This window comes from Nematolebias whitei, chromosome 17 (assembly GCF_014905685.2).
Source record: "Nematolebias whitei isolate Nwh7 chromosome 17, NemWhi1, whole genome shotgun sequence".
NCBI lineage: Eukaryota > Metazoa > Chordata > Actinopteri > Cyprinodontiformes > Rivulidae > Nematolebias > Nematolebias whitei.
In genome coordinates this window covers 20980151-21007981 of record NC_056514.1, presented here as the reverse complement: position 1 = coordinate 21007981, position 27831 = coordinate 20980151, and the positions used below count along the sequence as shown (strand labels likewise).

The 27831-nt window shown below is 42.9% G+C and overlaps 2 protein-coding genes across 2 annotated transcripts in view; both read right to left on the bottom strand.

Moving 5' to 3' along the window:
- Positions 1 to 983: 983 nt before the first annotated feature.
- On the bottom strand, positions 984 to 18217 carry usp42 (ubiquitin specific peptidase 42). The gene is made up of 18 exons (XM_037691341.1): positions 18150 to 18217; positions 15950 to 16199; positions 15158 to 15364; positions 14882 to 14992; positions 14594 to 14693; positions 13905 to 13972; positions 13744 to 13814; positions 13522 to 13604; positions 13324 to 13435; positions 13101 to 13241; positions 6179 to 6279; positions 5276 to 5444; positions 4562 to 5182; positions 4399 to 4478; positions 3226 to 4293; positions 1768 to 2075; positions 1642 to 1695; positions 984 to 1570 (listed from the first exon to the last, which is right to left on the bottom strand). Coding segments are annotated over exons 2-18 (3537 nt in total). The 5' UTR covers positions 16191 to 16199; positions 18150 to 18217; the 3' UTR covers positions 984 to 1568.
- Positions 18218 to 18818: 601 nt separating this feature from the next.
- Positions 18819 to 27831, bottom strand: part of eif2ak1 (eukaryotic translation initiation factor 2-alpha kinase 1) — a 31560-nt gene continuing 22547 nt past the window's right edge. Inside the window, exons 7-16 of the mRNA XM_037691342.1 lie at positions 27223 to 27303; positions 27035 to 27128; positions 26903 to 26948; positions 26439 to 26808; positions 26210 to 26318; positions 24390 to 24496; positions 19753 to 19867; positions 19554 to 19633; positions 19162 to 19395; positions 18819 to 18974 (exon numbers count right to left, since the gene is read on the bottom strand). Of these exons, the coding sequence (XP_037547270.1) occupies positions 18849 to 18974; positions 19162 to 19395; positions 19554 to 19633; positions 19753 to 19867; positions 24390 to 24496; positions 26210 to 26318; positions 26439 to 26808; positions 26903 to 26948; positions 27035 to 27128; positions 27223 to 27303 (1362 nt within the window). The 3' untranslated portion in view covers positions 18819 to 18848. The remainder of the gene's footprint in view (positions 18975 to 19161; positions 19396 to 19553; positions 19634 to 19752; positions 19868 to 24389; positions 24497 to 26209; positions 26319 to 26438; positions 26809 to 26902; positions 26949 to 27034; positions 27129 to 27222; positions 27304 to 27831) is intronic.

Genomic DNA, 27831 nt, shown 5'->3' with positions numbered 1-27831 from the left:
AAATTGATCTCTTCACTTTTGCTAATTTAGCTACTTTTCAGCCTTTTTTTTTTTTAAATATTTCAGCTTTTTTCAGGTTTTCCACTTTTTTGAGCTCATTTTGGCTTTTTTCAGCCTAAGTGGGCACTTTTGTGCTCTCTCCACTTCTTTCTGGTAATTTAAGCTTCTTTCTACCTTTTCAGCTATATTTAGCTAATTTCAGCTTTTAGAGTAATTTCCTACTTTTTGTGCTCATTTCTATTTATTTCAACCAAATTCAGCTGTGGTTTTCTTCTGTTAACTTAGGCATGTTCTTCCATTTCAGCTACATTTCCGCTGTTTTTCCAACAAGTTCATTAGCAATAAGCATTCACACTGCATTTTCGCAGGAGCTACAATTTCTCTCGTCTACTTGTAAAGTTAATATCTGCTCAACAAACAGCTTGAATACAACCAGTCATGTTCTTAAGACAAAGGCAAATAAATGCCCAACATTCAGCCTTTCATTCGTCTCAACACAACTTGTAAACAAAGTCCAAGGACAAAAATTACAATTTCTGACATGAACAAATGTATTTTAAGGCGTCTACCTTATACAATGTGTAAATTCAGACATGCTAAACAAAACTTGTGACAGCAGTTTCCTCAGCTCCTTTCTAAAGTTGAGAAAACTGAAAGGAAAGTCCCCAGAGCCAATGATTATACTCATTATTGACTAAAGTCCAGAGTATAGTCCAAATCAACACGAGTGATTCGAAAAACAAAACAAACCAACAAAAACAAGAATCCTGATACAGGATTTTTTTTTTTTTTTTAAATAACTGATAGTACAGTTCAAATTAAATTCACAGTATTTTTGATGATACTACAAGACAAAAAAAAACTGTATTCTGAATAAAATAAATTCGAACACAAATGGTCCATGGTCATGATAAAAAAAGAGGGATGGAGAAAGAAGTATGTTTAAGAGGAGGAGGAAGAGAGCTATTCTGAAATGGTTTTAAAAGTAAACCTTAAGCTTCAGAGGGTAAAAAAAAAAGGATAGATGCTTTAAAAATAAAAATCTGAGAAATGTTCTCAAGTGTGTCCAGGGTTAATGTGGAGGTATGAGTTGGCCCCGCTGCGCTCGTCTGCCTCGTTCATAAACATCTCCTCTCTTAGTGTGAGCGCACAGCGGGTTCGGCAACAATAAAAACATCGCAGCTGTGCAGATGTGGCGACATCTTCACCGTTCGCTCAACACGACGTATTGCAGTTCTTCTTGGTAAAACATTCTCCCTTGTTGTCGTTGAAGCAGATGGATGAGCAAGGGATGTTCACGAGTCCTGAGTTCCACCGAGCAGCAGCTGAGAGGTCTGAGCTCCGGGCTTTTGTTTGGGTCCAAACAAGAATATATTAATTATTTTCAGCGTAAAACTGGTGACTTGTTTTTAACTGGGTGAGTTTCAAGGTAGGAAATCAACACTGGTTAAAATAAAACAAACTGTTGCACATTTAAAACACTTGTTCTGGTAAAAATGTAGAATCCCAGTGAAGAAGCACCACTTCAGAAAGTTCTTGATATTGTTCCTCTGCTGTTGTCCAACGGTTCCTGCAACAGAACAAAAAGGCTCTTTACGACCCGCCAACTCCACCGAGACATTGAAGCGCATCAGAACTTACAGAGTCGGTGTCTGGAGCTGCTGGAGGAGTTGTTGGTTTGACTGGAACCGTTTCCTACAGAACAGGATCGACACTTTACCACCAGTTTCTACAGCGTTTACTCGTCTACGACAACAATGACTGAACCTGTGTATCCGTTGAGATGGGCGTGTGTTGAATCGCTTGAAGTGGGGTTGTGATGTGGGGGGAGTAACTGGTCCCTGCTGCCATCAGCGTAGTCCGTTCGACGTCGCTTTTCCGGCGGCGATCCGCCATCGTGTTTAGAGTCCTTGGTGACGGAGTGACGACGTTTACGGCTCTCCCGTTCTTCGCTGCTTCGGTTGTGGCCCCGAGCTGCATCTGGACTCCGCTGCTCTGAATCACTGTCCCTGCGCCTCCTCTTCTTTTTCTTCTTCCTCCGTGTCTCCGTGGCTCTGTCCGAGTCCACGTCTGAGCTGCAGGGAAGGGACAGGAAACACGGAGAAGCGCCGTCAAAAATACGGAGCGTTGCCGTCGCATCATGTAAAACGGGGCAGCCACGTAAGATAAAAGGTACACGTAGCACGCGCTGCTTTTGGTTGAGGTTACCGGCGTCGTACCGTTTCTATGGTTTGAATTCAGAGATGTCGGTCAGGTGAGGGTCCCCCCACCTGATGCTGTGAGTGGTTTGACAGCAATCACTCTGAACATTTACCCTCCTTAAAAAAAGCTGCTGAAAATGTTTTAAAGGAAAAAGCCAGTGGCGTGTGGCTCAGCAGCCGGAGGTAACCGAGGCCTGCTGCACCTTCTGCGCAATCACCGTTGATTTTAGGACAATGACTTAATTTACATGTTTATTCCAGATCTTTGTTTTGGTCTTCCATGTATTTGTTTCAAAACCACCATCTCTTTTAAAATCATCTGCTGGTTTTCTGATGTTGTGCTTTTTTTACTAGGGATGCACGATATTTGATTTTTGGCCGATATCCAATATGTTAAAACTTATTTGGCCGATAACTGATACCAATATTTTTTCCTACACCTCCTTACAGAGACTACGTATCTTTCTCTGCTGTGGAATTAAAATACTACATTATTGTGCACAGTCGTTGTCAGTCTGGCTTGTTACGAAATGCAGATGCCACAAAGGAGCTGAAAATGATGCAACACTTTAACTTGGATTATGTCAAATTTATTCATATATTTAATCTCTCTAACAACGGCAACACTCGAACAGAGTAAATTTGTAAATTTTCACAAATCTAAACTCAACAGCGCACGTGACGTCATCACGTTGATCGCCAATATCGTCCGATATCGATACCATGCTGATAATATCGTGCATCCCCATTATTGACCCTTCATATTTGTGATGACATTGAGATTTCAAGCTTGACCTTCAATGTAAACAGCTGCCACAGATTTCAAATTATTGTCACGAGGACATGAAACAAACACATTACACTGATTTTAATTGTGTGCATCAAAGGTAAATTAAAGTTAAAACGTTGGTAAAAATGACATGACAAGCCCTAAAACCTTTAAAAACTCCGTTAAAAGGTGTTGTGTTTTGTTTGAGACTTCTTCTGGAACATCTCTCTCTACACGTTGATGAACAGGTCTTACCTGCTCTCGTGGTGCCGGTCTTTATCTTTAGACTTCTTCTTTTTCTTGCTCTTTTTATGTTTTTTACAGCGGGACGCCTCAGAGCTGTCCTCTCTCTCTCTCTTCACGTGCTCCGCAGCACTCTGATCAGACTTCCTAAAAGAAGAGTCGGTATTGGAGGGGCGCGCTCGGGGAGGTGACAGCTTGGACTTGTTGGTTTCTAGAAGTGCAGCAGGGGAAGAACTCCTCTCTTTGGAGCGGTAACAGTCTTTCTCCCAGGCGCTCCTTCTGTCCGTCACTGTCCGTGACCCTCGACTGTCCTGCTGCCACCTCCAACCACTGTGAGACTCGTCACGGTGGGGGTGTCCCCTCCGCTCGTGGCCCCCATCAAACCGTTGGTGGCTGGAATAGTAGGAGCGCCTGTGGCGGTCGTGGTCCCAGTAGTGCGGGACAGCTCGCTGCCGATGACGATCGAACTCCCAGTCCCTGTATTTACGTTGGGGAGGAGGCAAACGATCCCTGAAGGAGCGATGGTGATCTCTGTGGTCTCGTCTGTAGCGATAGCGGTCACTGTGGCCGTCTTGTGTTGGACTCCTGTCCCTGTAGTGTCTCTCTCTGTGTCTGCTGTAGTCAGAGCACAGTCGGTCTCTCTCCCTGTCTGGAGAGGACTGCTGTTCATTCCTTCTAGGACTGGGTTTGGACTGGAACTGACACTTGTATTCCAGTTGTCCTTCAGTTCCTGCTGATGGACCATTGGTCTGTAAGGAATTCTTGGCTTCATCGTCATTTTTGCTAACCTTCTGAGGAGCAGCTACTCCGCTGGCACTTTGGCAGCTGTCTGGCTCCGAGGATAAGGCCGTGAGGGTACCAGGACGCTCTGGGAGAGCAGACTCTTTCAGTGCAGCAGAGTGGGTGTCTGTGGTCAAAGCTGACGGTGGAGTGCTAACAGTGGATGAGGTGTGACGAGGCAGGGGTTCAGACAGCGTTTTAGCCCTTGTGTCTGCAGGGAAGTGCTCACTTTCACTGGCAGCAGAATGAAAGTGCTGAGAGGAACTGGCTTGGGATGAGGCAGACTGCGGCGTCTCTTTGCTGGAAACAAAAAGAAAACAAATATTGGTGTTTAAGTTATTCTAAAATTGATATTTTACCAACTTCATGTTAATGACAGCATTGATCTCTGAATGGTGACCTTACCTTGGCTGACAATGACCAGCGCCGAGTCCGTTAGCAACAGCAATCCCAGAGGACGAGCTGCTGTGATTACTGGTAGAAACCTGATGAGCACAAACAAAGATGGTTCATAAACTACAATAACACAGAATCATGTATATGCTGTAAAGACACTAAATAAAAATACCTTCTCAGGAGTGCTGTGTCGATTCACTTTATGGTGTTCATGTCCGTTCGGGGTGGATTTAGAGTCTCCGCAGGTTGGTCCGTTTAATTTATTACCATTTTGGTGCACTTCTGGTTCACCGTTTGTGTTTTGAGGAGAACCAGCACAGACATCTGCCGGGACATTATTTTCTTTAGTCTGAGACTTGGACAAGCAGCCGTTATCTAGAGAGCCACCGTTTTCCTGATCCGATTCTTCAGAAGACTCCTGGCTGTACGGTACCAGGAAAGACGTTCCGTTCCCTGCAGCATGATCCCCATTACTGCAAGATGTGCCGTTAACATGTGGAACGGAGTGAGCATCTGAGGTAGACTGTGAGGAAGAGGAGGAGCTGCTCGCAGAGGACGGCTGGCTGTAGGAGGACGAAGACGCTGGTCGGTTCTGTTTGCCTTGTCCGATGAAAAATGAAAGCTTTTGTCGTTTGTCTTGGTCCGGGATCATCGTGGGTCGGCTGATCGAGTGAGAGATGGAGGAAGAAGCCGGTCCGTTGCCAGGTTTTCCAGCTGCGCTGCTGCTGGTGCTGGCTTTGGAACTGGTGGGGAAGTCCTTCAGAGATCCATTCCCATTAACGTGTGGAGCGCTCTGAGGAAACACAAACACATATAACAGTCAAAGAAAACTGCTAGCATGTTGTAAAAACTGCTTCCAGAACAAGATGGACATCTTTGGTGTTACCTTGGTCATATGTGGAGGTAACTGTGGACCTATGAAGCCAGTACTGTTGTGGTTGGAGGTGGTGTGGATGCGCGGCGTCACCACAGGCCGTGGAGACGACTGACCGGAGATGCCGGGGTTGTTATGACTGAAGTTGTTGTAGTTCCCAGTTTTCTTCACATCAGATGATCTGCTGGCACCACAGAAATGGACTTTAGCAATTACTTTCTTGGAAAAGTCCATTTGGGGGATGAGGCATTGTTATTATTATTATTTTTTTAAAGAGCCTAACATGTGAAACACTATTCTGTTTGAAAAAGAAAACACTGAACTTTGTTTATTTTACATTAGCGTCCAAATCAGTTTTCCATATTGTGTTGAGGCTGCATTACGAAATAATAAAAAATAAAAAACACCTCACGCCAATTGTAACCCGAGAGATTAAAGACAGACATGTTGGTCACTTGCTCCAGATGAGAGTCTGTGAAATAATGTTTTGGTTTTAGTTAAATAGTCTGAGAAAATAACAGAATACGCAACATGAATTTATCATGCGACTTCTTCAGTCCATTAATGAACAATTATTTTATAGAGAATGTACCAAATGCTTAATAAATACACAGACAAACCCAATTCTACAAGCATCAACACATTTTTAGAGGTCAAACAATAAAATGCTGCCTTTATGTTTGAATTTTAGTTAGATTTCTGTGATCAACTCTAACTTCTGCTTTTAACTCGTTTTAAACTCCACAGTTTTAACATTTAAAAGGTTTTTGTACTATTTTCAACAAAACACGACTTCACACAACCGTTCTACTTTTTGGAAAAGGGAACATATTTACACACCAAGATCCAATCAAACAAACAAACAATAAATAAATAAATATAAAAACCCAAGTTGCTGAATGATGGCTGACTCACTTGATGTAGAAAAGAACATAAGCCTGTTGGTTGAGGACAGAGCGGATGTCGCTCACAGACACAGAGGAGTCGTTCATCTGATACCACTGACCGTTGCTAGCCTGTGAGGCACAAAAAGCCGCTTCAGATTTCAGTTTTTGAGTCAGTTTCCAAGTCATAAAAGCCATTAAAGTGCAGTATAAAGAACATTGTTTTAAAATACATTGACATGTAAACTTGTTTATAATATATTGTAACAATAACACAAAGTAATGCTTGGATTTTAAGAATATATTTAAGCAGTGTGCTGAACTCTACACCAGGTTTAGATGATGGTGGATGAGACGCTAACGTACACGTAAAGCTTTATGATCATAATGACATGACAAAAACAGACAAATATTCAACTATATCACATTCTACCATACTTTCCGCCGTACATGTCGCATCAGTCCAAAAATGTCTAATAAAGTGGAAAAAATGTAAATAAGTTGCTTCGCCGTATAAGTCGCATCTATTATGTGTCACTGCTGACCACCCGGAAATGTGGGCCGGCGTTGTGCCAAAAATCAATTGGCTGCCAAATGGTGGAAGCGTGCACAGGAGGACTTTAACAAGAATTTAAAAAGGTTAACACTTAAAAACGTTGGTTACATACTGTAACCCCAGATTCTATGAGTATAGGAGCAGCCCTTTAAGGCTGTTGCTAGTGGGTTTATCCCTACGCGTGCAGCACTGAAAACTTTAGTTCACGCCCACCTGCTGTGTGGGCCTCATCCGTATAAATTACGGTGAGACCGGGTAATCGGTTTCCAAATAGCTTTTTTCTTCAGCCATTTAGGAACCAGTGAGGCCCGGAGCTTAAAGGGCTGCGCCTATACTCAAAGAATCTGGGGTTACAGTACGTAACCAACGTTCTATTTCGTATAGGCTTCGCCCTTTAAGACTGTCGCTAGTGGGTTAAAGGTGAAGCAGGATGTAGTCTATGCCTCACTGGGTCCACTCAGACACAACACGAAGCACCTGCTTGCACAAAAAAACATTTCATCACTCAGTCTTCTGTGTGCGTAATTACGCGCTGCGTAATTGCATGCTCTATGCGCAGGAGCGCACCGGAGAAGATCTCTGGTGAGGAAAAAAAAAAGGTTGAGATAGCAGACCTGCTGCTGTGAGTAGGAACAACGGAGGATACGAATTGTAACAGTGTAATGATAAACAGAGCAGACCAACAGCTCCTCGGGATGAACCGGTTAATAACAATAAATCAGCAGTCATGAACTTGTGACTGATAATAAATATCTCACACTGCGACTGCATGCAGGCAGGTGTGAGCTCAAAAGTGAAGCTCCATGAAACAAATAATCATTCTGTCAGAACCCTGAGAACAGAATGGGTCATGGAGAAAGTAGAAACATCATGTAGATAAAAAAACAAATAATTGAACATGGCGATGACCAGGCAGCCGCCATACAAATATCCTCCACTGTCATCCCTCCATTGAGGATGAAAACCCTCTGGAGGAATGTGCTGAGATTCTCTGGAGGATCCAGTCCAGATGAACTGTAAGCTTCAGAAATAACCTCACACAACCAGTGTGAGAGGTGCTGGGTGGGTAGAGGGCGTTCTGAAGAGCTGTCCCTGTAATGCATGAACATACGCTGAAAGCGGTGCAGTGCAGCCGTGTGCGTCACGTAACATGAAAAACGCGCGCATGGGACAGAAGGAGGTGAGATGTTGCTTCCGCCTCAGAATTATGAGGAAGAGGATAAAACCCATCCAAGGTTATCACTCGATCTGAATGAGCTTGTGATGCTGTTCAGAGCAGGGTTAAGACACAGTACAGCTGAGCTGCCGTCAGCTTGAATTCTGAGACATGAGGGAGCAACAGAGAGAGCAGACAATCATTCACTCTCTTTGCCGATGTCAGAGCTAACAGCAGGGTTGTTTTAAATGACAGAAATTTAAGTGAAACCTGATCTAAAGGCTCAGAAGGAGCTTTGATCAGAGCGCGCAGGACCATCATTAGGTCTCACTGTGAAGCTAGTGGACGTGACACCGGTCTGTGTCTCCGTACACCTTTCAGGAAACGCTTCATCAATGGGTGATTAAGAACTGTTCTGTCACCGAAGCCCTCGTGACAGGAAGAAATAGCTGCAGCATAAGTCTTAATTGTGCTGAACGCTAGATCTCTGTCCATTGGCTGCTGCAGAAATGACAGCATGCCACCTAGTGGCCATGAGATGGCCTCCACGCCTTTCTCTGCACACTAGCGCTGAAAAACTGTCCACTTGATGTGTACAGCGTTATGTGGAAGCAGCTCGTGCGCCCTGAACGTACGCACCACATCCTGTGGGAGGCCCACCTTTTCTAAACAGATCTGTTCAGCGGACAGACCCAAAGATGCTGACCTATTTCTGGGTAACTCCTGATCGCTCTTCCTGCCTGGAGGAGAGCGCCCCCCCACAGCAGTTCCCACGGCCGACCCGATATCAGTCGCTGCAGATTCGGGAACCACGGAGCGCATATGCGTTGGGGAGATACGAGGATGACTGACGGTTCTTCTTCCTGGACCCGGTCCAGGGTCCGTGATATCAGCAGCACTGGAGGGAACGCATAAAGGAGCATTTTTGGCCACGGGCTGTGAGCGAAGGCGTCCACTCCTAACGGTGGGTCGTCTCGTGGGCTCATTGAGAACCATAATTGACACTGGGCGTTCTCCCGTGTGGCGGACACATCCACTGCTGCTCGGCCAAAACCTGCTCCAAATCTAAGAAATCTGCTCGGGATGGAGGCTCCAGTCTTTGCGGGGACCGCCCCTCGACATGATATCCGCTCGCCTGTTCAGGATGCTGGGAATGTACACTGCTCTGATGGAGAGCAGGTTTTTGTGTGTGTCCAACACAACAGCTGTTTTGTGATGCGTAACAGTTGGGCTGAACGCAGGTCTCCCTGACGGTTTATGTAAGCTGCCGTCACCTTGTTGTCTGTGTGGATCAGAAAATGCTGATCCCGCAGCAGGGGCAAAATGCTGAGTCACGTTTCAGACCGTGAAAACATTCTAGCACATTTATGTAAAGCGACATGTGGTCCAGCCACTGTGCTCCCACTGCCTGGGACAGACACATTCCTCCCAGCTTGACAGGAGCGTCTGTGAAAATTGAGACATGTGACGTAGGCCTGCTGATGGGAACTCCCTTTGACAGAATGAGGGGGGTTTCTCCAGTGATTCAGATCAGTTCTCATGGAGGGGGGGCACAAAGATAATTCGCCTCTTCTGGCGCACAGGATCTATGCGCAGGCGGGCAAAACACCTCTGAAGGCGTCTCATGTGAAGTAAGCCCAGCGGAACCACGATGTGGGCCGCTGACATCGTCCCAGGAGTCACATGACAGGCAGAACTCTCACTACGCCGCAGAGTTTGACACGGCAGAGCTGAGCTGATAGAGCTTCAGCTCTCTGCTGTGATAAACGGGCTCTCATTGTAGTTGAGTTTAGCTCCACTTCCAGATAAACAATCATCTGGGATGGAAGAACTGAACTTTTTCCCAGTTTATAGAAACCCCAGGTTTAGCAGGTGGAACACTAGCGTTTTGGTCTGTGCGACAGCTTTCTAACTGGACTGAGCTAATAAGAGCAGATCGTCCAGATAAAAAGATTTCTCATTCCTGCCATGTGTAACGACAGCAGAGCCGTCTCCACGCATTTCGAGAACGTGCGTGGGGTGTTTCAGAATGATGGAAATGTGAAAATATGCGCTTTTCAGATCTATGGAGGTGAAAAACAGTTGTTCTGGTGAAGTTCTCCAGCAGCTGTTTGTCAGCATGTGGAATTGTCTCCCCATGATCGAACATGAACAGGTCGAGAATGGGTCTCATCCCTCCGTTTTTTTTTGTTTTTTTTTAAATCAGAACCAGGAAATAGTGGGAGGAAAAAAACCCGTATTTTTCTCTCCGTTGGGAACTCTGGAAATCATGTTTTTTGTCAGAAATTCCTGAACTTCTGACTGGAGAAGACGAGCTCTGTTCTGGAGAAGACAGAACCGTCTCTATAATCCCTGAACGGTGGGGGTTGAGATGTGAACTGCAGCGTGTAACCCCTGCTGATCAAATGGTCCGTCCATCTGTCCAGGGAACACACTCGCTGCCACTCTGAGTAACGCTTGGAGAGCGGGCACGCATTTGTGTTGTGTCATGTTTCTCATGAACGTCAACCAGACTAAAAATCCTTACTGCCATCACTCGCTCCGGAGATTCTCCGGGGAACCCAAGGAGGGCTCAGACAGAAAAAAGGGCTGTATGTGTGCCTCCGTGCTGAGCCCACGCTGCGGTCTCTCATAGAGCTGAGGTGAGCCGGTGCGCACTGAGAGGAGACATGAGCGCTTTCTGAGTGAGACGCCGTTTTGGTGGAGGCTGCAGCTGTCGTGGAGAAAACACGTTTACTCCTGCTGCGCTGTGAGTGGGCAGAAAACAGCAGAAATTAAAAACGGGCTCTGGATGACAACGAGATATTCTACCAGACTCGGTCTGCTGAAAAAACATCATTTTAGCTGACGTGGCAGACAAGTGTTTTGTGATATTTACTGAATTGCGGTGCTGTTTCAAACGCTGTTTAGAGGTTACTGGCTCATTCTGTGTGGGGAATGTGTGAAGAGAGGCAGCTGTGAGCTCAGCTGATCTGACAGTCTCAGCTGAAAAAAACTTTACTTTCAGAGGTGTTTCTGTTTTATATCAAAAACATACATCATCAAAAAACACATGCCTTCCCCTCAAGGAGCTGTTACCTGGTGGAGGGGGCCGGCGGAGGAGCGGGGCGTGAAGTCGCTGCCGTAGCTGTGAAGCGCCTCTGGTGCTGTTGCTGGCCAAGGCGGTCCCTCCAGTGGCCGGAGGGGCAGATGGACTGTGACATCACCAGATGGTGTCCAGTCTCTGAGACTTCCTCTGACCTCTGCGATTTCTCAGGGATGGTCCTGAAGTTGGCCCCGAACAGTGCCTCTGGGGTAATGGGGCCGTCCAGCAGGTCTTTCTGCAGCCTTTCAGACAAGGATGGCGAGAGGCGGAGCCAAGTGGTCCTCTGGATCATGGTCATCCAGGCGGCGATGCGGAACAGGCAGACCGCAGAGGTGGCACATGTTTAAGATGACATCAGCGGCTTTACAGAGAGAGAGAGCTCTTTGTCTCCTCCAACAGGTCTGCTTCCTCCAGCCTCTTAGAGATGCTGTAGGCCAGCAGGACAACGTTGTTGTTCATTGCGGCCGTCTGGAATGAGCACTTGTGAGCTCGGTTGGAGACCTTGTCACCATCTGGTCATGCTTCCCTGGAGGGACAGGTTGCTGGTCCATCCTGGAAGCTTTTGCCCCAAGTGTCACCGCCAGGCTTGTCTCCGGGGGGGGGGGGGGACCGAGGGAAAAACACCGATCGGTAAAACCCTTCACCCTGGAGATGGAGGCGAAGGTGGAGACGGCTGTCTTCAGCTTGCCGGGCCCAGCTGTAGCCTCGTTCCAGTGTGACGTCACAGCTGGACAGCGAGGCCAGATGGGGTCAGGGCGACGAGCCAGGGCGGAGCCAACCTTGCCGCCAGATCATCCGATAAGGGCGGAGGGAGGTGAGGGGCGGAAAGTCTCTTGTGTCAACATCCTCCTGGATTATGTCGGGCAGCTCCGAGAGGAGGGCACCGACAGCTGGGAGTGGTGTGGTCGCCGACTTGGGAAGATCCGAGGTGGCTGAGCATCCGCTCGGCCGCTCGTCTTCCGTTACTACGCTCTCCAGGAGGGAGGGGGCGGCACCGCATTGCCTTTCTCGGAGAAATCATTCGATTCACTGCGTGACTCTGCGTCAAAGAAGGCAGTGGCGTCGTCCTGCGCATTGCGTCCTGCCACAGAAAAAAAACACTCAGCGGAGCTGCTGCCAACAACGCCTTTTCGAGGGAATCATCCGATTCACCGTGAGAAAAAAACACGTTAGAAAAGGCGGTGGCGTCGTCCAGCAGGTAGCGGCCTGCCACGGAAAAGCACTCCTCGGCGCTTACCTTTAACAAAGCTGCTCGTCTTTGCTTCTCCTCGGGGAGAAAGAGCTCACCGGGACAGCAGGAGGTTGGCGTGGCGGAGACCCAGGCATCCTTAGCAAAGGTTGTGCCGGTCAAAGCTGGACAACTTTTCCTTCTTCGTTCTTCTGACAGTGCTAGCTAGCTGGCTGAAGAAAAAATGGGAGCCGATTACCCTGTCTCACCATAATTTATACAGACCGGGGACGAGGCCCACACAGTAGGTGGGCGTGGACTAAAGTTTTCAGTGCTGCGCTGCGCGCATAGGGATAAACCCACTGGCGACAGCCTTAAAGGGCGAAGCCTATACGAAATAGAACAATTATTTGTTGGCTCGACATTATAGCAAAGGTGTGTCTAAGTTTAACTTTTCCTTAATAAATGCACTTTAATTATCAAATCAGCTGCATTTCACCTGGGCAGCGCGGTGAAATACAGCTGATTTGATGTTTGCTCCAGGAGTTCCAGAACAAGAAGAAAGTAGATATATATGGCAAGCCAAGTGTCTCAATAATAGTCACTTTTACCTATTAATGAGACACTTGGCTTGCCATATTACTCGAGGTCCCTCTTGCGGCTGAAAATGGTAGTGTTCAATATTAATAACTTCAGTGTATAAGTCGCTGAACTTGCAAATTTAAGCAAAACGGTGCAACTTGTACGGCAAAAAATACAGTAATTGTTTTCTAATATTGTGAAGCTGTAATGTAGATTAAACTTAAATTTATTCTGGTCATGTAACTTCCTGAGAGCATTAGCATCTGTATGTTGAGTCTGTTAAAAGATTTTTCACTTCATCTCATCTGAATTATTTGTTTATATGACGTGTTAAGACAAATGTGTGTGTGTCTCCTCAGCAGCAATATCCTGATGGATTAACGGTGATTCGAAGCACTGCCAGCACCTTAATATAGCAGAAGTAGTGTCCAGCATGGCAGCTGAATCCAGAGTGGACCAGAACAGCATACAGTCCGTAGATCTGGGCTTCTCCTTGACACTGAGACATGAAGGGCCGCAGGTCAAGGTATTCTGAATATTTAACATCCTGGTGCACACAAAACAATATTTGTCAAATACAAAATGGAGATGTACAGGTCTATAAAGTGATTGTATGTACGTGACAGTACCTTGGTGATTTTTCCTCCGGTGAAGTTTGCAAATCGTTTTAGTGAGAGGGTGAGCACGTTGGGGCTGCGGTGAATTGTGAACCTCTTTGAGGCTGTGACCATCTTTTTGCACCTGAGGAAGATAAAAGTTCAAATAATTAGTAAGCAGGGTGACACAGAAAAAAAAACTGGCTCATGTTTGTTGTTTTGGCGAGTTACTTGGTGCACTTGTAGGCATTTTCACCATCCAGCTGTTCTGCTTTTACAAACTGCTCCAGAGCTTTAGAGACACTAGGAGCTGTCTGCAGAGACAAAAATAATAATAATAAAACTTTTCGGAGGTTTGTATTATTTTTAGAAACTTTGATAAAGTCTTAAACATTAATACATCTGTAGAAATAGTGAACAAGTCAGAAATGATAAAGAATAAAGGATAATTACCTTAATTTCCAGAGTGATATCCAGAAAAGGATCAAATGTATCTGAGACTGATTTACAGTTTAAACATTTCACTGAAAAAGACGTTAAGATTGTTGATGTTAATTCAAAACATTGTGAAACATTAAAGCATGACTTTGTGTAAGAGCCACAGTTCAACTCACCTCTGGACCGAAGATACCCACCAAATACTTGATGGATGAAGGTGGTTGCCTGCGTTTGTCTGTCCAACCTGTCAGAAAAACAGCGATGACAGGATTCAATATGGACAACAACGGAAATATAAAATTAAAATCTGTTTAAACTAAAGTGTCTTAAGTATTATGAACTGACTAGTTACAAAATATAGCTCAAACAGCTGGAGTGAGAAAGGCAGAAAGTTGAAACAGTTATTTATAAACCATAAAAATCAACTTTACTCAAACAGAAACACAATAATCAGAACTTTGTGTCTTCAAAGTCAATCTTGTTTTCTTTTTAATGCAATACTTTATGTATACAGAGTACACAACTATAATTGTCTCATAATTATTTAACATGACTGAACAACATTGAAAATACCGTATGTGCTCCAGCAGAATAAAACACTGAACAGTCATTAAATCACTGTTTGGGCCCATGTCTGTCGATGTTAACAGCAGCGGTTTGCAGAAAACAGTCGGTAAAAGTAACATTTTAAAAGAGAAATATACCGCAGACCGAAAAACTTGAATAAAATAAGGTTCTGCTCTGAAATTATATATCTAATTATAGAAATTAAGGCCCCAGGTGTAACCCATGAAATACATTAAATACAAAGAGTAGTCATGACTTTATATTTCTGTCAAAAACAATTAAGTTGCGATTCACTCACTTAGTTCCAGGTAGGCAGGACTTTTGCATAGCGTCCACCGTGTACCGAAGGAACTCATGTGCATCCTCCTGACTTCCATAGCGGAAGTGCTTTGCAATCCCTGAATGCAAAAAATAAAAAAATTAAATTAATTAAAAGTACAAGACACACATGCATACTTAAAGAAACTTCTTTAAATGGTAAAATATAAATGTACTCAATGCTTTCCCTGCAAAAATAATCAGTAACACAGTCGTATTTCTGCCAGTCCTCAGCTTCAGTTGTTTAGCTCCAGAGAAATCTACTTACTTTTAAGCTCATTGAGTACACCGATGGGCTTAATGACATTCCCAGAGTTGGCAAAAACCTGAATGACGTGGTTTTGCATGGTGCACATCATACAGAAACCCGGCTCGTGACCTGGAGCAAGCATTAAAAGGAATGTTCATAAAAAAAAATAATTATGCAAAAAGCATTAATCTTGCAGATACTGCTAAATTTAGAACAATGTTATAATTACAGAACGTGTACCATTAAACAAGCTTTTTATTTTTTTTATTAAAAGGGTCAAAAACGACAACTTGCATGTTTTAGAGTGCTCCCTTGACAGCATGTAGTTGGCTAACGGTGGCGTGTAGGTGAGACACTGTAGGGCTGAGTTGAGGAAGCACGTGTTCCCCATGTTCTGCAGGCCGGCACCCGCACGGTGGACCTGGGTCCACTTTAGGCTGAGCCGCTCCGGAGGGAACAGGACCTTCTGGGGCAACTCGATTCCATCCCCACTGCTTATAACTGGACACACATAATGATAAAGAAAATCAGACACAGGTGCAGTTCAGTTTTATTTTTCTAGTTTGTCTCTGATCAAACTGGTTTGCTTAAACTTGTTTGAATCTGCCACCTACGCCACTGATCACGCGCTTCCTTTAAAACTGACTGAGTTATGTAACTGAATGAATGAAAAGAATTAGCAGCCACAATACACCCACAAAAAAAATAAAAAACAGTGGCCAAAAATTACGTCATCAGTGCAGCTTTAAATTGGAGCATTTACAGACTATTCTTTTCTATTTACTTGCGGAATAACACAAGTTAAATCAAACACACCCAGATCAGAAATAAAATAAAAACTATACTTGTAAAAAATAAAAAAAATCAACTCAAACTACACATTTCAGAAAAAAATATTTGTTCTTAAATATTTCCACTACAAGAAAATAAAGCAGCTTGTGTACTTGCACTGTTTGACAACACTGATTGTGTAACTCTTGCGTTTGCGGATAAATGCAGCGAGCCGTGATCTGTAAACATCGTCTCACCTCATGGCTTTTGAGACACATGCGTCAAAAAGGCAGCGGGTGGAAGTCTTTTGCATACCTTGGTCCTTGGGCCGGTCCATAGAGGAGGGTGTGCTGTTGTAGACAGCAGCACCAGGGGTCGGACCCATGCAGCCTCCTGGAGACTTGAGCCTTGGAGAGTCACTGGGCATGGTGGGACCCACTGCCCAGCTGCTGGAACAGCTGCCGTCCATCCCCACGTCTCCACTTGAGAAGGAGGAGCGGTTAAATCCGACTGACTCGTGGTCGGACTTCTCTGACAACTTGTCAACTATGGTCATTGTTCATGGCTGCATTAGGGACAGAGACAGAAGCATACGACTTTAAAGGTTGCAATAAATTAATAAAATTAACAAAACCCACAAAGTTTCCAAAACGTAAATGCTTAATTGATTTTTATGTTATGACTACAGTAAATAAAATGAACTACATAAAGCAAACCGTTAAATGCCACAGCTACATATAACATTACATTTGAGAAAGCACTGTAATAATGTGAACCAGTTCAACAATTTAAACCACTAACATGTTTTCTTGTTGTACTGGTCAATTTAATTTTGAAAAAAAAAAAAAAAGGGAACAACGTTTTAAGCTTGTATATAAACACTAAGATCATTTAGAATTAATTACAAATATCTTATTTAAAAGAAATGCAAATAAAAAAAGAGAAAATGAGGAATTTTATTCATCATGTTCAGCTGAATTATTCTGAAGTTTATTTAAGAGGTACGACACATAAAACGATGTTGCGCATCAAATGATGCAACTGTTGCGATGTAGACCAGACTTCCAACCAGAGCTGTAAAATGTATCAAAAACTTATTGTCACAATATCAGCGAGCACATTATCAATACCGCAATGGACTGGGATAAATCATAGATCGTTATTTTCAGGGATCATTATTGTTGGGTGTAACTGGGACCCTGTGTACATAATCTCGTTCCACCACATGTACCACATGAGATGCGAATGACAAATCTCTCTGGATGTTCTGAATGCTAATAATACATCTGATCAGTTCAGATGTCAACACTTGGTTTATATGATTCTGATGACAAAAGAGAAGAAAATGTAGGTTTGTTGCAGCTGATGTCGTCAAAATATTAAACATTTCTTTCATGCAGCTCTACTTCCAAACATTGGCCATTTTGCAGACAGGCAAGTTTTTAAATACTGGACTTGTAAAATTCATCAAACAAAAGACCACACGTCTTAAATAAAGTAACAATACAGCAATAACAATAGAGACAGAAATGATCCAAATAAAAACAGAAAATGCATAAAAACAGGGTGCAGGAGCAATAATAATAATTAGTATTTGCCATGTAAACTGGTTATGTTAGAGCTTATATAGTTGCCTTTCAGACTTGAAACACTAAAACCCACCAACATTGATTATTACTGACAAACTACTTCAAATCTGAGAATCTAAAAACAAAAACTGAGCTCTTGTCATGGTTTTATTTTCCTTTATGCAGCTCCTGCACTGGCTTTAAATATGCATATTGGTGCTATCTACCTTTGTAACAAGAAGTCTATTTTAAATAAAATAAGTCTTTCATTTTAATTAGTGATGAGGGTCTCCAAGTAAACCCTTAAACTGCTCCTGGCGACAGAGAGCTGGTTTCCTTGTAGCAGCAGCAGCTGTCCCTCCCACCTGCTCCGCTGGCTAACAGACAAGGCCTTCAACACGCAGCGCCATCACTTTGAAGAGCACGCGCTGTCAAACTAAGTTTACGTAAGCGGGAGAGGGGGCGCAGATACACACGTCACATTCTTTGGGAAACAACTAGTGGTGACGAACTACTAATCTACGAGCGGGTCGTGGTAAAAGATACGAGTGAAGCCACTAAAAGCCGACGCAGGCACCGATCAGCGCGGCACCGCTTATGCTAACGCGGCTAACGAGCTAGCTAGCTAGCAGCGACGCCGCAGCTAGCCGACATTGTGGCGACCATATACGTCTGTGGCGGCGAGCGTTCCTAGCTTAGCGTGTTAGAAAGCCATTATCGTTTTAAAGCATGTTGTGTTTTAAATGGGTGGGCCTGAGTGACAGGACGCGTAGCTATGAAAAGGACACCGGGCGGCAGTGTGCTTACTGCGTCGCTCTCTGCCGACATCATGACACACAGAACCGGTGTAAGGCTACTACAGCTAATCTCGGCACTTTAGACTGATTTAAACGTGCTGGCTTCACAATATACGTGCTATACAATCGTTAAAGCACCTCACAACTCACCTGGAGTCTGTTATCAATACGTTAATAGCGGTATTAAATCCATTTCTTGTTTCCTGCGGGTGTCCGCTGGTGAACAATGACGTAGCTAATTACCCCACGGGTACATCCGGGTACCTGCCATGTATCGAGCTTCGTGATTGGCTCCCGTCTCGGCGAGGAACGTGTTTCGGGAAGATCCGCCGCCTGTATTTAACCGTGACCTCAAACCCGGTGACACGAGCGTCTGAGCCGTGCAAACACACAACACCAATATTTACAAGAGAACACGAGTTCACAGCATTTATAAAGTCCACACAACATATATCCAACTGAACAAACGACTTCCTACAGCTATACATTCACATCACCTCCCATCGAAGGAACAGAGAACAGTTTAAATATAAATGCATCAAAACATATGTACAAAAACATCACTTTATGTATTAATTGACCAACAATGGACAATGCAATCCCTCTGGAGTAAACAGGCTGCTAAACACAACCAGTCCTACATGCAGGTGTCCCCACAGATTTAAAGGCAATATGATCAATAGCCCCAAACAAGTAAACGGAGACGAGCTTTATTAAGCACCTCCATGATGGAAAAAAACACCATCATTAAAAGTCCACGCATACACACAGCCACTTGTACCAGCTCAAACAGTGCTACAACGGCTGAATATATATTGGGTTTTTACAAACCACTCCAGTTTTTAAAGTTCAGCTTTTATCCAAATCAGAGAAAGTAACTGTGACTTTAGAGTTCTGAAGCTGACTGATCTGCATCCTCAGCTGCATTATCTCTTCCTCCTGCTCTTCGACCCGTCGCTGCAATCCATGAATGACCTGAGGGGACAAAAACACACGAGTGCATCTAATAAACACACCTCTGCAAGAGAAACATGAATTAAAACTTTACAATTATAAAAAATAAATAAAAATACACTTAAATTACATCTAGACTACTCGGGCCTTTGTAAAAGTAGTCATAAAATATATAAATTCACAAAAAAGCTTATTTTCCCCAAACTACCATGTCTTTATTGCTGAAGAGTTCACTCTCTAAGAGCTGCCTGGCTGTAGGTCGAACACTGGGCTGTTTACTCATGAGCATCATGATGTTCTTGGTCAGAACCGGCCACTTGTGGCAGAACTGGTCAGGGATTTTCCCTTCTTTCAGGTCCCCGAGGGTCCGGACTCGCTCCATCTCGGTCCCAAAAGGCTGGAACAACTCAAAGGCTAGAACGCCGATGCTGTACATGTCTGACTGCAAGAGAACGTTGAAATTATTCTTCAGAAGTTTTATTTATTTATTTTTGTTATTAAAGAGATGATGCCATATATTCATAAAATTAACAAATGATGAAGAAAACAAACAAACAATTGTATAAACCCATAAATATCAAGCAGCTGTACTGGGATTACCTTTGAATCATAATGGCAGCCTTTCAGTTGTTCTGGAGCAGCATACACAAAGGTACCAACACCAGAAGTATGGGTGGAATCTGCAAAAAAAACAAATTAAAACAAACAACTGTCACTTTAAGATAAATGGTGCCATCTCCTGGTGATTGTAACAAATCATGTTTACAAAAACATAACGAGCCAAGAGGTGCAAAGTTACCGCTGCCTGGAGAAGAGGTTCTTTGACGACCATCTACGATTATATCCCTGCAGGCCAAACCGAAGTCCCCAATCCGAACATGGCAGTCGTGACCACGAAGGAAAATGTTCCTTGGCTGAGGAAAAGAAAAGAAACATTGCGATTAGTTCAACACATCACTGGGTCTAAAGATGAATATATCAAAGATATTTACCGTATTTTTCGTCATATAAGTCACACCCTTTTACATCAATTTGCAAGTCCTGCTACTTATACACCAAAGCGACTAATGTACGCTTTTCCCCCATATTTATAACCCAATTTATGGATGAGATCTGATCATTTCATTCATTCTGACATGGAAAATATTGAACACTACCATTTTCAGCTGCTAGAGGGCGCTCAACTAATATGGCAAGCCAAGTGTTGTGCTGTGACGCCCAGGCGAAATGCACCTGATTTGACCATTAAAGTGCATTTATTAAGGAAAAGTTAAACTGAGACACACCTTTACTATAATGTCGAGCAAACAAATAATTGTTTTTAGGTGATTATCTTGTTAAATTTCAAAGAAACGCACAGCGAGTCCTCACTCTGCGCGTTCCAGCAGCCGCAAATCGATTTTTGAAATGCACCTGATTTGACCGTTAAAAACGTTAAACAGAGACACACCTTTACTATAATGTCGAGCAAACAAATAATTGTTTTTAAGTGTTAATCTTGTTAAATTATTGTTAAAAGTCCTCCCGTACACGCTCCCGCGGCTGCAATTTGGCAGCCAATCGGTTTTTGGCACAACACTGGCCCAAGTTTCCAGGTGGTCAGCGGTGACGCGTAATAGATGCGACTTATACGGCGAAGCGACTTATTTATGGTTTTTTTTTTGCACTTTATTAGACATATTTTACCTATACGGCTGTGCGATGTGTACGGCGGGAAGTACGGTACATGTACTTCCCCTCTACAGAATGATCTACGTCACCATGTGCTTGTCTGTGCGGGGTGTTTTTTTCATTATCGGGGTCTTTCTTCTCAGCCAAGAAGAAAGAGTTTTATAGGAATTTTTTATGCCTCCAATTTCCTACATGTGTCCAGTTTCACTACTTTGTGTCTGTTTAAACAGATCTCACTTGTAAATGAGTCTCCCAGGCCCAACGTGATTTATCTATCTAAATAAAGGTTGAATGGATGAATGAAAAAAGTTAATTTTGCACAGCTTCAAAACAGAAAAATAATCAAACGTCACTTCCCACTCCATACGTTTACCCCGTACCATCATTGCTGCATGACAATGGTGCAGATGCAAAACAAAATTTCTAAAAACAATAAAGCCAAAGGAGAAAAATCCACCCTCCTTTTAGTAAATCCCCATCTCAGCTAATAAAATGTGAGAACACTGTGCTCATCTTCTAGCGTTAATTTCAAAGCAACAGTAAATAACTGTTCTGCAGAAAACAAAAACAGTGACGTGACTCAAACGCCAGAGCAACAGAGGGAGGCAACAGGCCCCGTGAAGTCACGAGTATCAGTTTGAACAGAACTGCTCTAGATCCGAGTTAGACGGGTACGTGATGAAACTCAAAACAGAAAGCAGTAAAAACAGAAGTAGTTGATAATAAAGGACCAGAGAGGAAGAAGAAGTACAGCAGCTAACAAGTATTTAGGCACTCGCTCTAGTTTTTAATTAACCATAATTTTAGACAGAAATTAACCTGTGCTGCTAAATAAAAACATGTTAAAACATTTACACACCTTCTGAGGAAAGAAATCCAGAGAGCAGCAGGTCTGTAAAACTCTGTCATGCTGGAGGAGCGCAGTGATAAGTCAAGTAAAGGTATCAGGTTTTACAACAATGAGTTCTCCACAGCAATTATGGATGGAAGTATGGCAACAACTTTTGATTTAAATACAGGATGGTGCATATGGAGGAGTTTTCTGGAAGGTAAGAGCTATAACAAAAACTACCTGTGTGGATTAATGTAGGAACTAAACTGCTAAATTTAAAGTGGCACCTCAAAGAAAAGAAGAGAAACAATCTCTGTATAAAATATTACTACAAAAACTGGGATATCATCAAGTTAATTAAATGTAATCTTGCTCATGTAAAAAAAAAAAGCGTCCTTGTTTGATGTTTAGGTTCAGTTAAAAATGTCAACATTTCTGCTTTGTCTTCTCATTTTAGGGATTTTCTACTCCCTTCATCTGGCTGCTAGAAGAGCACAGAGGGCGCAGAGTTTGCTGTCAGCCGCAACAAAGTTCATGCTCAATCATCCAGGTACAAAATCCAATAATTCTCAGTCGGGTCATCTGGAAAGTTTTTTTTTTTTAGAGAGACGTTTCACCCTCTATCCAGAGGGCTTCATCAGCCAGAGGAGCTCTAGTAAACTATTTCCCCACCAAGCATTAAACTCCTTAAATGGACCAACCAGTTTGCTGGAGCTAACATGGTTTCTGGGGGCCGTCCTGTCCCTCGTCAATTTCTCCCAGGCAGGCAGCCACTGCCAAAGTGGTTCAAGGCAACAAAGTTCATGCTCAGTCATCCAGGTACTGTCAGCCGCAGTTTAATGACGTTAAAAACACGTTTATTTTATTATGAACACGGCAAACAGTCATCTGTCTTAACATAACCCGTGTTTATCTTAAAATATCTCTATGGACATTTTTTTTTGTCCTTTATTACTTACAAAGTGGAAGTATAAGATAAAAAAATTACATCAAATAAAACTGTTTTAAAAAATTGTGAAAAATACTTGATGACAAAAAGTAAGTTTTGGTGACTTGAAAGTGATCCCAAAGAGAATGCTACAGAAGTAATTACAGTAATTACAGTAGTTACTTTACGCCAACATAAAAAAAAACGTCAGTTCTCAGCTTTTTATTTTATGCTGCTTTTACCAACACTGACTCACAGGGACGAGCATGGTCGAACCCCACCACCAGGGTTAAAACCCTGTCATACCTTAACATCCGGTCTACCCTGAAGCTGTTAGACTCACCCTAACCAGGATACCACTGTAATGTTTATTTAATTGGTGATATGTGACTTATCTGTGCTGCTGATTATCTCATGCTGCTGATTATCTCATGCTGCTGATTATCTCATGCCGCTTTATTCATTCATACCCATCTGCTCACCACAGACTCATGTTTGGGCTGCTGTTGTTACACCGTATTGTTTAACATTATTAGCGTTTAGCATATATTTTAAATCCTTATTTACAGTTTATTTGTATTAATTCATTCAACCTTTATTTATACAGGTTAGTCTCAATGAGCCTCGAGGACTCATTTACAAGGGAGACCCGTTTATAATATTTTATACTTATATTTGGCTATTGTTGGATGTAACTAGGAACCTGTGTACATCATTTCGTTCCACCTCATGTACCACATGTGATGCGAATGACAATAAAGTTGACTTGACTTAATTTGTAAACCGATTGATGCCGGAACGCAAACAGGTGTCCTCCCCCAGAAAATTCTGAATAAAGTAGATGTGATTTCCTGCATTTTGGTGTATTTTAATGGGTTGTTAAACATCTATGTTTACATACATTTGTAAACATCTCCCTCCCTCTTACTTTTTTTTTTTCATTCAGTCTTTATTTATACAGGTTAGTCTCATTGAGCCTCAAGAACTCATTTACAAGGGAGATCTGTACTTGACGGTTCCCAGACCGACTCTGTCCCTGCTTGTTGTTGTCCGACTCCACATGCGAAACCTCCAGGCGCTTGTGGGCTCCTGCCCGCGTACCACTGCCTGGTTATCTCAACCCCCCCCCCCCCCCCACTCTTTTAGGGGTGGCGATTTTTATACGGGTAGACGCGGAAATGCTTCTTGAAAAGGCAGCTCGTAAGTGGCTGTTATGTTTAAAACTAGTGTTTATGTACTGGTAATTATTTTCAGTTTACATGTCCAATATAAGTTTTATTCTGTCATATTTGGTCATAATTTTATTAGTAGTACGCCTAAGAGTTACCGGATCCCAGCTGGATCCTAGCAGACAGTTACCAGAACGCACCCTGTCAAAATAAGAGCGTTCTCGGATCCTGTTCCAGCAGGATCTGGCTCAAATTAAGCCCTGCCCGCCAGTCTTGGTGATAACTGATTGGCCAATCATTCAGACCAAAATCGACAAAATCAAACTCTAAGATCCAGAATGCAGAAACCTGTTTACAGCTCCTCTGTGAGCACGGTGTTGATATGACTGTCTGTTCCTGAATCACAGGACAAATGGACAGAATCACACTATGCTGATCAAACTCCTCAGCCTGACCTCCCCACTAACAGTCTACAACCAGGACGGCCGCTTACCTTCAACCATGTTGCTTTACTCAGAGAGACCAACTTTTTGGACTGACGGCCACTTACCTTCAACCACGTTGCTTTACTCAGAGAGACCAACTTTTTGGACTAATTCTACAACCAAGAACACTTCTGGGTATTTGCAAGCGTGGCATTTACTTGCTGTGGTACGTTGGTGAAAAGATAGAGGAATTTAGAAAAAAATTTCCCTAAAACGCTCTTTGAGTTTGTCTTCAATCACTAGAAGATTCAGCACATCTCTTTCGTGCAAGATGGTCAACAGGATTTAGCCAAACAATGAAACTGCACCTCAAGTGCACACCGATGTTCCGTTAAATTATAAAAATGTTACCTTCAAGTCTCTGTGCATGATTCCTCTGGAATGAATGTAGTCCACTCCTTCAAGAATGTTTTTCAGCAGCCTTAGCGTGTGTTTGGCATCAATACAATCATATGGAGCTGAAAACAGAAAAGTACACATCTACTTAAAACCAATTCTCAGATTACACAGAAAAGCTTTAATATTTCATCTATTGATTAACTTTTGTGTGACTGGGACAGCCCTGAAATCTCCTCAAGCGGTCAACAAAGTACATTTTATTTTACGTATCTTAGAATTAAGACAACATTATTAATCAACATACCATATTTTCCAGACTATAAGTCACACTTTTTTTCATAGTTTGGCTAGTCCTGCGACTTAATAGTCCGAAGCAACTTGTATAGGTTTTGTTTCCTATTCATGACTCACTTGTTGACTGACATGTTCAATGTTCATTCATACCGACATGAACCAAAGAGTAAACATTACCATTTGCAGCTGCGAGAGGCCTCTCTAGGCTTTTGACAACTATATGTTGTTCCTCTACTGCGTAATGCGCACCCCCCCCCCCCCCACACACACACACACATACACAAACATTCACTTAGAGACAACTGAGAAAATCTTAACACAAGGAAAATGTCCCCGAAAGTGATGTGGAATGAGATTGGTGAATTTACCAGTAACTTGCTTGTTGGACTTGTTGGCTTATGTTAATTAATCCTGTTCAGGATCACAGGTATGTTGTGTTATTGTTATTTGCACGATACTAGATTTTTGGCCGATATCCGAATGCCGATATGTTAAAACTTATTTGGCCGATACCGATATTTTATATACTTTCCTTTGTCAAACATAGCCCTCTTATTTAGGCTTATTTGCTACAAAAATTGTGCAACAGCTGTAAGAGCTGGTGACATATATTCACTAACAGCCATATGATATGCATAGCACTTTAACTTATATTAAATGAAAAGTGTTAAATGTTATTTATTAGCATTAGTCCCCTGTGATGCTGTCTCACTTGTGGAGGTTTGTTCCAGGTTCCTATAGCTGCAGTGTGGGATCCTCTGCACTCTTGTGCATGAAGGACAGACTTTTTAAGTTCAAAGTTTTTGTCTATCCATTGTAAGGCTAATCATGCTAACGGGGCTAACGCGACGTCCAGGTAAAACTCACCCGAGTGCTATCGGCTATTAGCTTCTCAGTGACGTCAGAAATGACAGCTTGTAACTCGGGTAAGGTTACGTCGGAAAAATATCTCCGACTGGGGACGATGTAGCGAGGCTCAACAACGTAGTCCAGAAATCTTGGGAAATTTGACATCCTCACCAAAAAAAAAAAAAAAAAAAACTTCCACACCGCCGACATTTTGACTTCTTCCTCTCCGCCGTGATCAGATCAGGTAGGCGCACGTGACGTCATCACGTTGTGCTGCTGCTGCAGGCATCCTTGTCATTGGGTCGTCATACAAAAACAGCTCCTTTTATATCGGTGATTTATTTTGATGGAATTGTCGATGTCCGAAATTTAACTTTAACGCTAATATCGGCCGATACCGATACCAAGCCGATAATATCGTGCATCTCTAATTTCAGATTAAATGCCTGTTCTTGCACTTTGTGAAATACACTTCCTAAATAAATGTGACTTATACTCCAAAGAAACTTATATACGTTTTTTTTCCTATTCATGAGGCATTTTTTTGACTGATGCAACCTATAATCCAGAAAATACGGTAAATTAAACCGAGTTACATAACATTTTTATTTTTCTCACAGTTTGGTTTAACTATTAGTAAATGGAGTGTGCGCTGTACCAAAAAGACTGCGGAGATAAAAAAGACTCACAGACTGAAAGTTGCTCTTTTCTAGGCTCATTGTTCCTCTCAGAGATCCAGTCCTTCAGTGAGCGCTCGCACAGCTGCATCTGGATGTACAGCATCAGGTGGAACTGTACCTACATACATCAAGAACCCACAAATTAATCTTTTCAGTGATATTTTTAGGTTTAGTTTAAAGAAAATCCAGTAAAACTTACATTTGTTTTACGTTGCTTTGAGACAAGCCGAGGACTTACCTCTTTGGAGGGCCTACTGGTGCATTTGTCAGCCCACTGCTGACACTCCTTGTCGATGTAGGAGTTGTTGTTCAGTTCAATGCTGTTCCTGCTCGACTCCTCGTCTAACAGTGCTGAAGTATCCCAGCCCATGGCGAGACATTTGGAGCCATTTTTAGGAGCTCGCTGCCCCAGAAACACACAGGGGACATAGTTCTCTGGGATCCGACGCATAGTCCGGGGACACATTACTTGTCCCTCTTTGGAAGAAACTATTGCTCTCATAGGTTGAGTCTCTTTGACACTTGAAGCAGCATCTGTCTCTGCTTGACTTTGGCTTTGAAAGACTATAGATGAGCTGGAGCTACTGTTGTCAGAGCCATCACCAAAGCTGTGAATGAAAGGAAAAAAGACAAATGCATTGCTGCAGGGCAGGCTGATTTAGTACAAATGGGTGAAATTGTCATAAATCACTTGAACCCTACGTGTCTTGTCCAGGAGACTCCAGCGCTGGAAGACTGGACTCAGGATCTGAAAAAAAAAAGGCATATTTCCATACAAAGATGATTAACTGTTGGGTCAAGTTAACCTATTGCAAGTAACAGGCAAGGACTTACACGTCGCAGGCTGAACATGTTCCATCCAGGCCGTGTGATAACCCACAATATTTACATGCTGCAAGCTGGACAACACTTTGACTTCCCTAAGTACCTATGAGTACACAAAACAACAGAGTCAGTTCCAATGAGTCATTGAGAATCTTTTTTTTTTTGCATTAAAGCATAAAGAATATCTGTAAACTCACCTTCATGCAGTCTTCTTTTGAAACTTGTTTGATTAGAATTTTCTTCATGGCATAATACTGTCCATCTAGTTTGTTCATAACCTGCACAGTTGTCAAAGAAATCCCAGTTACGTCGACTAAATCTATTGGGGAAAGCTTTAAAAGCATTCAGAATTGTTAGCGCAGTAGTCCCTCATTATTTCACAGTTCGCGGACTTGTTCTATCGCAGTTTTTCAAAGTAAGATTAGACATGACGCACAACTGTCTGATTGATGGATGAGCCACACGATCGGCATGGATTTTTTATTTAAAACAAATTATTTTAAATTATTTAGCACCAGTGGGCAGCAGAAGCTTCCTCCTCCAGCTGATCAGCTGATCTCCGCTCTGCAATGGAGACGTGGGCGTGGCCAAATGGCAGAGTGCAGCAGGCGGCAGAGAACTGAGATCATGACATGCTGTGCTCTTTTAGAGCGTTTAGAAACTTTGTTTAGAATATTGCAAGAGTGTGAGAAGGTTTTAAATGCTTTTATATATATACACATTTAAATATATTTATATGTGTATATATGTGTATATATATATTTTTTACATATATATATATATATATATATATATATATATATATA

What these genes read in the sequence shown, in the direction of transcription:
- usp42 (XM_037691341.1), bottom strand. Translation starts at nt 16,190, where the DNA reads ATGACCATAGTTGACAAGTTGTCAGAGAAGTCCGACCACGAGTCAGTC. An exon ending in AAGGGAGCACTCTAAAACAT is followed by an intron (nt 14,993 to 15,157) that starts GCAAGTTGTCGT and finishes TGCTTGCTCCAG; the next exon opens with GTCACGAGCCGGGTTTCTGT. An exon ending in ATATCACTCTGGAAATTAAG is followed by an intron (nt 13,605 to 13,743) that starts GTAATTATCCTT and finishes TTGTCTCTGCAG; the next exon opens with ACAGCTCCTAGTGTCTCTAA.